Source organism: Procambarus clarkii, chromosome 19 (genome assembly GCF_040958095.1).
Source record: "Procambarus clarkii isolate CNS0578487 chromosome 19, FALCON_Pclarkii_2.0, whole genome shotgun sequence".
NCBI lineage: Eukaryota > Metazoa > Arthropoda > Malacostraca > Decapoda > Cambaridae > Procambarus > Procambarus clarkii.
The window spans coordinates 34,759,972-34,771,772 of record NC_091168.1 but is presented as its reverse complement, the minus strand read 5'-3'; the positions used below and the strand labels follow the sequence as shown (position 1 = coordinate 34,771,772).

Sequence of the window (11,801 nt, the reverse complement as noted above, 5' to 3'; positions counted from 1 at the left end):
TGCAGCTTGTGTGAGGTCAGTTGTTGGCCTAGGGAGACCTGGATAAACCTTTCTGGCCCCGTCTCTGGGAACATGAGTTACGATCGCCCGTGTCGGAGAGGTTCACGTATTGGGGCGGTATGCTAATGCTGTTGATTTTCTTCAGGTCTTCAGGAAGGAGGGAAGTGTGGCCTCGTCAGAGGACCTCCGACAACCCCAGGACCTCCTCGAGGACCTCCGACAGTCCCCTGCAGGACCCCCGAGGACCTCCGACAGTCCCCTGCAGGACCCCCGAGGACCTCCGACAGTCCCCAGGACCCCCGAGGACCTCTGACAGCCCCAGGACCCCCGAGAACCTCTGACAGTCCCCTGTAGGACCCCAGAGGACCTGTGACAGACCCAGGACCCCCGAGGACCTCTGACAGCCCAGGACCCCCGAGGACCTCTGACAGCCCAGGACCCCCGAGGACCTCTGACAGCCCCAGGACCCCCGAGGACCTCTGACAGCCCTAGGACCCTCGAGGACCTCCGACAGCCCTAGGACCCTCGAGGACCTCTGACAGCCCAGGACCCCCGAGGACCTCCGACAGTCCCCAGGACCCCCGAGGACCTCTGACAGCCCAGGATCCTCGAGGACCTCTGACAGCCCCAGGACCCCCGAGGACCTCCGACAGTCCCCAGGACCCGCGAGGACCTCCGACAGCTCCAGGACCCGCGAGGACCTCTGACAGCCCAGGACCCGCGAGGACCTCTGAGAGCCCCAGGACCCGCGAGGACCTCCGACAGCCCAGGACCCGCGAGGACCTCCGACAGTCCAGGACCCGCGAGGACCTCTGACAGTCCAGGACCCGCGAGGACCTCCGACAGCCCAGGACCCGCGAGGACCTCCGACAGCCCCAGGACCCGCGAGGACCTCTGACAGCCCCAGGACCCGCGAGGACCTCCGACAGCCCAGGACCCGCGAGGACCTCTGACAGTCCAGGACCCTCGAGGACCTCCGACAGCCCAGGACCCGCGAGGACCTCCGACAGCCCCAGGACCCGCGAGGACCTCTGACAGTCCAGGACCCGCGAGGACCTCCGACAGCCCAGGACCCGCAAGGACCTCCGACAGTCCAGGACCCGCGAGGACCTCTGACAGTCCAGGACCCGCGAGGACCTCCGACAGCCCAGGACCCGCGAGGACCTCCGACAGCCCCAGGACCCGCGAGGACCTCCGACAGCCCCAGGACCCGCGAGGACCTCCGACAGCCCCAGGACCCGCGAGGACCTCCGACAGTCCAGGACCCGCGAGGACCTCTGACAGCCCAGGACCCGCGAGGACCTCCGACAGCCCAGGACCCGCGAGGACCTCCGACAGCCCAGGACCCGCGAGGACCTCCGACAGCTCCAGGACCCGCGAGGACCTCCGACAGCCAGGACCCGCGAGGACCTCCGACAGCCCAGGACCCGCGAGGACCTCCGACAGCCCAGGACCCGCGAGGACCTCCGACAGCCCAGGACCCGCGAGGACCTCCGACAGCCCCAGGACCCGCGAGGACCTCCGACAGTCCAGGACCCGCGAGGACCTCTGACAGCCCAGGACCCGCGAGGACCTCCGACAGCCCAGGACCCGCGAGGACCTCCGACAGCCCAGGACCCGCGAGGACCTCCGACAGCTCCAGGACCCGCGAGGACCTCCGACAGCCTAGGACCCACAAATGACCACAAATGTCATAGCATTAACGCAAACACTCAAACGTCAAGGTTGCCAGATACTTGGCAACTGGACGCCAAGTCATGTAGGAATACCAGGGAATGACATTGCAGACAAAGCTGCAAATCTTGCTACTAAGAGGAGGAATGTTGACATTTACATACCATAGCCTAGAACAGATTAAGCAAATAGAGATAGAGCAATACAGAAGATGTCCAGTGACTATAATGCAGCAGTTGCAAAACATCAGGATCTGCAGGTTGGTACAAGAATTCAACTAACTAAGAACCACTTATTTTGATGAAAGTGAACAATAGACAACAGACGAGCACTTTCATCGCATCAGGCTGGGACACCCATGTTCATGGGTACAGGTTCCATAAGGAAATATATTAAGTAAACGTCAGTGAGTGACTTAAAAGCATACAAGCAGAGGATGAGCATCTTATGATAGAGGGAATAAGATGTCGACATTTTGTGACGTTACGTGATGTTGGCGGACATTGTAATGCATCACTTGAGTTGCTACAGCCATCAGGAATGGACGTCCATCACAGTGTCCTGGGAAGATAGAAGAATATGGTTATGGATAGTGTGTTTGAGTGAAGGTTACAGTGTACAACTGGTGAGGAGGCTGCCAAGGATGCGACGTATGTCATTTCTCAGTATTTATGAAGATATTAGAGATGACCTGAAGCCTGGTGGTGGTCGTGCCTGTGTGGGACTCTAATGTGTTATATCCTCAAGTGGGGTAGAATAAGTAGGTATTTCTGTGTGGAGCCTGCCAGGTGACTTTGTGTGCTCAAGTCAGGAGAAAAGAAGCTGTTAGAAGCAGTCATAAAGTGACTTTGTTGGGTGGCCGAGAGTGACGCCATCTTGGAGCGCCAGAGGGCGGGCGCCCTCACATCCTGAATTCTGCGGTAAGCTCATTTAATTAGTTGATAGGATATTTGCTAGTATTTGATCGTGTGCCCAGCGATCATAGAGAACGTATATGAATAATAGAATAGATATTTTATTAAGACAATCAACAGATATAAGGAGTTAGAGATGAGAAGACATGCTGGAGGCAGGAGCAGTACATACTTCCTCGCCTGTGTTCAGTGAGCTGCTGAGGGGCGGAGGCTCCCCCCCCCCCCCCGGGCGTCGCGTCGGTGCTTGAGTTCAGTATGGACTCGCCCAGATGGGGGAGGACCCATCTCAGCGAAACCAGCGCGGGGTGTGATGTCGGATGCCGATATTAATGTGAATATATAATATTATTTCTGTTTTGTTATGAAAACATGTTATTATGGATTGATAATGGAATTACAGGTTTGTATAGGAGAAGTTAGTGGAGGAATATACTCTTCTAGTATACTCTAGTGGAGTATATGGTGGCCGACAGGTACGGCCACCATGGCCTACTCTGCCAAAGCACAGGGGGATGGCACTCGAGGCACAGTGAAGTTAACGACAACCTCAAGAGGAGCCTCACCACAGCTGGATGCCCAGCTGAAAGAGAGCCCCGTTACCTAACGCCCCGTAACTCTGATGCTCTTTTTGGTCGCCTGGATGGTATCACAGTGAACCCCTGGACGAATGGCAAGCAGTTGGTGTGGGACTACACGTGTGTATCATCCCTGGCTAACACCTACATTGACTTCAGTGTTGCACAGTGAGGTTGCGCTGCCACCCACCGGGAATCAGTCAAATCCCGTAAGTACAGAGAACTGGATCACCACAATAATTTTGTTACCATTGCTACTGAGGCACTCGGCGCCTGGGGTAAGAGTGCTACCAGTTTTTTGAAGGAACTGGGTTCTAGGCTAATTGAAACAACAAGAGAACCTAGAGCTGCCAGCTTCCTTTTCCAGCGCCTCAGCGTGGCGATACAGAGGGGAAATGCGCACTGCATCCAGGGTTCCTGCCCGCCATCTGAGGAGCTGGAGGAACTCGACAACTTATGATAATCATCTTTGTACCCTATATGTAACTTTTTTTTGTAACAAAGTTTAAATAAAACAAATATATATGTGTATATACAAAAGAATAAGGGTGGAAGAAGAAGAAAATATTAGTGTTCAGTGAATCCACAAAGTCTTCTCTGAATACTCCTTATTTTCTTCTCCGAGGCTATGGGTCCCTACATTTGCACCAGAGGTGGTACCCTCACAAGCTTATATATATATATATATATATATATATATATATATATATATATATATATATATATATATATATATATATATATATATATATATTATTAAATATGACCGAAAAAGTAAGATTAATAATTTTAACACGAATTTTCTCAATATTTCTTATATTTCTTTTCACTGTTAATGGTAATTGAAAAATCAATAGAATTGATTTTTCAATTACCATCAACAGTGAAAAGAAATATAAGAAATATTGAGAAAATTCGTGTTAGAATGATTAATCTTACTTTTTCGGTCATATTTAATAATATATGTCTACAGAAAAGACGGCTACCAAAATATACTAATATATATATATATATATATATATATATATATATATATATATATATATATATATATATATATATATATATATATATATATATATATATATATGTCGTACCTAATAGCCAGAACGCACTTCTCAGCCTACTATGCAAGGCCCGATTTGCCTAATAAGCCAAGTTTTCCTGAATTAATATATTTTCTCAATTTTTTTCTTATGAAATGATAAAGCTACCCATTCCATTATGTATGAGGTCAATTTTTTTTATTGGAGTTAAAATTAACGTAGATATATGACCGAACCTAACCAACCCTACCTAACCTAACCTAACCTATCTTTATTGGTTAGGTTAGGTTAGGTAGCAGAAAAAGTTAGGTTAGGTTAGGTAGGTTAGGTAGTCGAAAAACAATTAATTCATGAAAACTTGGCTTATTAGGCAAATCGGGCCTTGCATAGTAGGCTGAGAAGTGCGTTCTGGCTATTAGGTACGACATATATATATATATATATATATATATATATATATATATATATATATATATATATATATATATATATAAAATTTATTATTATTATTGTGTAATAAATGTTTGTATGTTAATAACAATTGATTTTTGGCCTTGTTCTGGTGAGGCTTCCTGGATAGTAAGAGAGAGAGACATGATTGCAAATTACGACATTATCAGTAATAATTGTAATTAAGAAGCAATAAGACGCTTATCTTAACATTCTAAGAAGGTCAGGTAAGGTCGGTCTTTTCTATGAAGCTTTTCAAAGTAAACTAAAATATTCACAATCAATTAGTATGTCACATATGCACTTATTAAATAAGCCAATATTGACAGTAAGCAAGTGCGAGAACGGGTTGTTACGTGACAGTGGTCGATAACATCTCAAGGAGGATTTAGGAGATCATCCTACAATAAGGAGAGTTTGGGGGAGTTACGGCGACTCGTACTCACCTAGTTGTACTCACCTAGTTGTGCTTGCGGGGGTTGAGCTCTGGCTCTTTGGTCCCGCCTCTCAACTGTCAATCAACAGGTGTACAGGTTCCTGAGCCTATTGGGCTCTATCATATCTACACTCGTGTGCGTGTACTCATGACAACCAGGCCAATTTGGAGCCGCACCCCTGAATAAAGGTGATGGTGAACCCCTCTCAACGAGACGATTACAGGGTCATCTCCCAACAAATTGCAAGCACTCCAGTGCCCATTGCTGGTCGACTGACGGCAGCAGAAGTGTGTTTGCCGTGGTCGGTCGTATTTTTTATCAGGGAGGGGTTGGGACCTCTGTTCGTCGGTAAGCTGGTATCAGTTTGGTTCAGTAACCCGTTTTATAAAATCCCCCCAACTCCCTGATAACAGTTACATACCAAACAAGATTTCAATGGAGATTTAACAAAGCAGAAGTTGTTAAACACACTGGACATAATCCTACTGAAGCCACATAGGATACGTTCACCTACACCAGACAGAAGTGAGTAACACCGAGTGAGCCGGCCAGAAGATTGGGGCCCGTGCAGGAATATCTCTGGGAAAAAAATCAAATGATTCCAGTCTGACGGGGGAGACATCTCCCGTCACGCAGGGTGCAGTCGCACCTCCACAGATCTCCAGTATCATCTCTTGATACTGGTAATGGCTCAGAAAGGCCTCCACTTACGGGCTATTCATGCCCGTGCCACCTTTTGGGTGGCTTAATCTTCGTCAATCAATCGATTCTATTCTTGCTGTGCCTGCGTGACCCAGCTGTGTGGGGCCTTGACCACCTTTGTCATGGATTAAGACATGGTTGAAGGAAGGCAAGTGGCAGGCAAGGCACGAGTTCGGAACAGCCACAAGGTGAGTACCTTGAAGTCTTCATAATGGTGTCCCACCTGCTGGGGACAGGAAGCCTGTTAAACTTATCCAAGTCTCCCTAGGCCACCTACTGTCATGCTCTAAGATGCAACCCATAACAGTTGCCTGACTCCTTGGTACCTATTTACTGTTAGGTGAACAGCAGCATCAGATGAAAGGAAACGAACCAAAACGTCTTTGCTATGCTGCAGGGATCGAACCCGGTACCAGTAATACTTGTGGTGCTTAATAATATCTAGTCATGGTGTTGACAACAATCATTATATTCAAAATACCTTCTAGTGGTATACCCTGTATAGTGGTGGTAAGTAGTAATTAAGTTACCTTAGCGCAGTGATCAATGATGTAAAGATACACATAGCCAGGATCCACCAAGCATTTACGTGTCTACTCACTAAACCTGTACAGCTTTCTTCAAGCATGATGGCCTTGTTTACATTTATTAAACAGTTTACGAGCTACGAGGCTCTTTATCACAATAATAACATTGGGTTGTGGAGTTTCGGAGCTCATTACTGTTTAATAACTACAAACTAAGCCGCCATGATCGAGGATAGATGAACAGGTTTCGTAACCTGACAGGTAAATGTTCCAACCTGTCCTCCAAATAGAACGTCGCATTTTGACATAAACTCTACCTAAGGCCAAAAAATGTCGTACTAGAAATTGGTAAATAATTACCAAAAGAAGGCACCAAGCTGGGATGGTTACGAAGCACCATCAAATGTGCGGGATATTCAGAGGGCGCTAAATATCACTAAGGATGCCAATACGAGAACAAAAACACATAAGGGGAACGATATCAAAGGTATCCGATTCACCAAGAATGCTATGGAGGGACAAGTGACAGCAAGGAACGGTTGGGAAGCAAGATACTCGCACGTCCTGGAAGTCAGGACATTCAATAAGGACATGCACGACTGTAAGAGGGACAATGCAATTTGGACAATAAGGAGCAGGGCGGCGCTCCATTAAGTGCCCCTGAGTTAAACGTGTATGGCCAATACGTAACCTTGCCAGAGCCGTTTCCCACCGCCGGTTACGGTGGTAGGAGGAAAGCCACGGGGATATTATTCTTAAGAGCATGCAGTTTGTTACCGGTAATAAAAGACCAACGACCTTGCCAATGGGCAAGGATTGAGGAATGAATAACTGGGTAGAAGTTTGAATGAGGAACACCTTGACTATAGCGGTAGCATCCGCATGCTCATTTAAGGATACACCAATAAGGCTGGGGACCTAGCAAAACTCCACTATCTTAAATCTGCTGGAGATGAGAAACGGTTAATGTGAAATTTCGACTACCACACGATGGGCTGGACTTGAGAACCACGAGGGCGCTGCGAGAGTCAACAACAGCAACAAAGGAGGATTGACTGAGAAAGCAGTTGATGAAGAGCATACAAAATAGCATAAAGTTTTGCCGTGGAGATGCTAGTCTCTTGAGGCAGGCGACACATACAGGTGTGGTCAGGAAAAACAATAGAGTAGCCCACACCGTCTGCAGACCTAGACCCATCGGTGTAGACGGAAATAGAGCGGGAGTGTGAAGAAGTGTTCAAGGAAAAGGCGTGTCAGAACTGTAGGAGGGATAAAAGCTTTAGTCACGTGGGTCAAAGTTTTACAAAACTTGGGGAGGGGGATCCTCCATGGGGGCAAGGATGGAATAACACATTGAGAAATATTGGTAACACGAACCGAAAGAGAATCTTGTAAGCGAGACAGTCGTACAGAAAGAGGTAAGTGGTGAAGGGAAACAGTGACCACACGAGGGGTAAAGTTCAAAGTATGACATAAGCGAGAGTGAGGAAGTTGTAAGGACCGTGCAAGGTAGTGATTACGATGATCCTGTAGAGACAAGACTCCAATTTCAACATACAGGCTTAAGGTAGGAGCCGAATGAAAGGCACCAGACCTGAGGCATAACCCAGTATGGTGCAGAGCATCCAGACTGTGATTAGTAAAGGAGAAGCAGTCGAGTAAGCAGGGAAACCATAACAGAGTTTAGAAAATACGAGAGAGGAATGTATAGAGAAGAGTGTGAGCATACGCTCGGGAGAAGGTAGAGTGGTTTTCACTGCAATTGATGCAGTGAGCTTGGGAAGAAAAGCACTGTCTTAGAGTGGCCCGAGTCCCCACACAAGGGGCATAGAGACACTGCACTTGTGCATTTGAGGGAACCATGCCCAAAGTTCAAGCATCTATTGCAAAGTCTATGAGAAGGGATGTACTCCTGGACGGAGCATGTGGCTCCAGCAAGAATTCTAGAAGGGGAAAGGGACTTACTAACGAAAGTGATCTTCACAACGGGAAGAGGCTGATGACGTCCATGAGGGGGTTGAGTAAACGTATCAACCTAGAGGACTTGGCCTCTAATGGCCTTGGTCTGCAAGGGTATGTTTAATATCCTTGTGGCAGTTTTTCAGGTCCCCTAACACCAGTTGCAACATGGTACAGGAGAATAACGGTGCCAATACTGGCATTTAACTGGGCATTTCTGGAGATCCTAACAGGGGTCTCCCCAGTGCTGGACAACGAGGCTAAGCGGGCAGCTGCTTCCTCAGAAGGAGCAGCAATGACACATGTACACTGGTGGGGTAAAAGTAACGAAGATATCCACCGAATCAACCAGGTGTTTATGGAGAAAGAAATCGTCAGGACGTGTAGAATCCACATGGTTGAGATCAAAGTACTTACTCCATATAGCAGGACCAAACAAGGCTTGGAATGAAGTAGAACAGGAAGGAATTGTGCGGACGGAACGGCGCCGAGAACCCCCAGTAAGTTGGGGGGTAAAAGGTGCACATTGAGAGAAGGAGTCACTCTACGTGATGAGGTGGTCACCACTGGAGGCATGGGGCTCAACCGCGCCACAGAGGGGGGGGGGAGGGGAGCTGAGAGGGGTAGTCAGGAGGGTCAGTGAAGCAGCTTGGTTTGGGCCCAATGTAGCGGGGGCAACAGAGTCTTCCATCACAGTCGGACTCGGGGGCCCTGGTCTCCCACCCCATGAGTCTATGAAGTTAAGAAGAGGGTCAGTCATTGGCATATAAATGAACAGGTAATAATTTCGTCCACAAATAAGCCCCCCATACCCACCATGGAGCCACACTTAGAGGATAGGACACCCAACAAAATCCCCCCCCCCCAGGGGTGAATCGTGGGTATACGCCCCGCAATCGCCACCTTAAGAACCGTCAGTCTGTCGAGATCAGGTTCAGCAATGAAGGCGAGGATTGACAATAAGAGCATCACCTCACTCGAAAGTCGAGTACCACAGTGTTACGGGTGAGAGAGTGTGCCTCCTAAAACACCCGGGCCGTCAAAACAGAAGACGTCTGAAAGAATAATCAAGAATGGTAAAAAGTCGGCGGGAAATGACAATCACAAAGGAAAAGAGGGGGGAGGAAAATGAAACATGAGGAAGAGGAAAAGGCTTCCAACATAATTTATGAAGACAGCAGAAGGAACATAAGGCTCCAAAAGCACAGAGGACTGTCCCACGGAGCATCACACCCCGGCAGCCGGCCACCAAGCCCCTTCACGGCGACAACGGCCTGGAAAGGGAGTGGGGTAGAAAATGATGGCGGCTCGCGAAATTGACATATTGTCCTGTTTTCTGTTTTGGGTGCTCTGGTAGGTTAGGATAAGCGCACTTTAGTACAACAATTTCTAGACGTTGGGAAACCTTAGGAGTACGGGCTGAATGCTCGACGAATCCTTGCCTAGGTAAATACTAAAGTGGTCTGAACAAGAGGTAGGCCATCATATAGGCATGTATATAACGAATTTCTTCTCTTCTTCTTGTTGATAGTAGGTGCAGTTTGCATGAAGGGTTTGTCCTCCCGATGACTGCACCAGTACTGATGTTGTTGGACGCGTTTATGTTGAAGATGATCGGAGCTACCAAGGTGCTTGTTGCTTTGTGCTGTAGATAGAGGAACGGTGATTAAAACAGAGGTGTGTTAGAGGGAGACTTGCCGCACCGTAGGGCGGTGTGTTGTGTTTATGGCGTCAGCTGATCCTTGGTGCTGCGACGAGGCAGTTGTTTTCTGTGTTTAGCTGTTGGTGGCGCCAGGTATAAATGTGGCGCGGGTCAGATGTGACCCAATTTGTTGGTCGATTGGAGATATTTAGCCAGTGCTTTGACTATTTGGTATTTTTCTTGTGACGAGTGGTCACCGCCTCCTAATATATGCTCGATGGTAAAGGGTATTTTAAGTGCGATAAAGACTTGTTTGAAATTTACTCTGGCACTATAATGTCGGAAGCAGTGCAGGAGATAGTGTTCGACTGTTTCAGGCACCTGACAGTGAGTACAGAGTTCGTTGATGTCTGTTCTGTACTTAGAGCTGTGTGCTGCTAGTTTGGTGTGTCCCAGCCTTAATCTGGTCATCGTTACATCAATTTCTCTGCTTTTATATCGGACATGTTTCCAAGTTTCCCATTTCTTTTTAATGGACCCATAGTGCAAAGGTGAGCATAACGTTTTCCAGTTTGTTGCAAAATCCTGGGAGATGGTATCTTTGAAGGCTCCTTTACGTGCAACATGGGGAATTGGATGACGGGTGAGGTGAGGCGTGTCGTGCATTGCTTTGGCTAGTTGGTCTACAAGTTCATTATGGAGAATACCACAATGTGCTAGGACCCATTGGATAGAGGTGTCATAACCGTTCAATTGATGTTTGTGAAGAAGTTGAAGGCATGGGTAGACAATCTCCTTGCATGTTTTCGAAGAGTACGAAATTGCTTGAATCGCGCTCTTGGAGTCACTACAGATTGTATATATCCCAACTGGTAATGTTGTGATGATTTGGAGAGCTTGATACAAGGCATATAATAACGAATTTAGTGAGCTGCTCGAGAGAGCCGAGAAGCATGACTACTCCCCGTCAAGACTGGGCGTCAAGTGCGTTCCTGAGAGCCAGTAGGAAGCGGGGGCTGCTGCACCACATCGCCGAGCTCTTCGCTGATTGGTTAATATTTCATCCTCAAGTTCAAATAAGTTTATCGAGACAATAAGATACATTTCAAAAGGATAGAGTAGCTTAGGCTATTTCTACCCTCCGATATTTCATCTAATCAATCACAGCTAGCCTTAGCACCTAATCTCATTGGCTTATTGGCAGTTGAAGATTGTTGTGACGGTTAGAGAATGTTGAGGCAGTTCAATATTATGGTAGTTGGCAAGGGGCATGAGGCCCTCACATACGCACCGCTGATGTTATCTTTGATATCGGGAGATAATGCCCGCTCGTAGCTACTGATATCAGCCAGGACTGTGCTGCTTCTGTTGACCAGTTGTGGTAGTAAAGGTGTGTACCGTCGTCACTGTTGACCAGTTGTGGAAGTACAGGTGTGTACCCTCGTCACTGTTGACCAGTTATGGAAGTACAGGTGTGTACCGTCGTCACTGTTGACCAGTTATGGAAGTACAGGTGTGTACCCTCGTCACTGTTGACCAGTTATGGAAGTACAGGTGTGTACCCTCGTCACTGTTGACCAGTTGTGGAAGTACAGGTGTGTACCCTCGTCACTGTTGACCAGTTGTGGAAGTACAGGTGTGTACCCTCGTCACTGTTGACCAGTTATGGAAGTACAGGTGTGTACCCTCGTCACTGTTGACCAGTTATGGAAGTGCAGGTGTGTACCCTCGTCACTGTTGACCAGTTATGGAAGTACAGGTGTGTACCGTCGTCACTGTTGACCAGTTATGGAAGTACAGGTGTGTACCCTCGTCACTGTTGACCAGTTATGGAAGTGCAGGTGTGTACCCTCGTCACTGTTGACCAGTTATGGA

General features: G+C 47.8%; 2 protein-coding genes across 3 annotated transcripts in view; one reads left to right on the top strand and one right to left on the bottom strand.

Annotated features, from left to right (window-relative positions):
- Positions 1-631, top strand: part of LOC123757665 (uncharacterized) — a 33,339-nt gene extending 32,708 nt beyond the window's left edge. The window contains exon 15 of one of the 2 annotated variants that reach the window (XM_069327275.1): positions 146-631. In XM_069327275.1, the coding sequence (XP_069183376.1) occupies positions 146-313 (168 nt within the window). In that variant the 3' untranslated portion in view covers positions 314-631. The remainder of the gene's footprint in view (positions 1-145) is intronic. The other variant, XM_069327277.1, reaches the window with a different exon arrangement.
- LOC123757664 (collagen alpha-2(I) chain-like) lies at positions 489-2,873 on the bottom strand. Its single transcript, XM_045741508.2, has 2 exons — positions 2,854-2,873; positions 489-1,665 (listed from the first exon to the last, which is right to left on the bottom strand). The coding sequence occupies exons 1-2, from the start codon at positions 2,871-2,873 to the stop codon at positions 489-491; spliced, it is 1,197 nt and encodes a 398-aa protein (XP_045597464.2).
- Positions 2,874-11,801: the final 8,928 nt, after the last annotated feature.

What these genes read in the sequence shown, in the direction of transcription:
- LOC123757664 (XM_045741508.2), bottom strand. Translation starts at nt 2,873, where the DNA reads ATGGGTCCTCCCCCATCTGG. An exon ending in ATGGGTCCTCCCCCATCTGG is followed by an intron (nt 1,666 to 2,853) that starts GCGAGTCCATAC and finishes TGTGGGTCCTAG; the next exon opens with GCTGTCGGAGGTCCTCGCGG.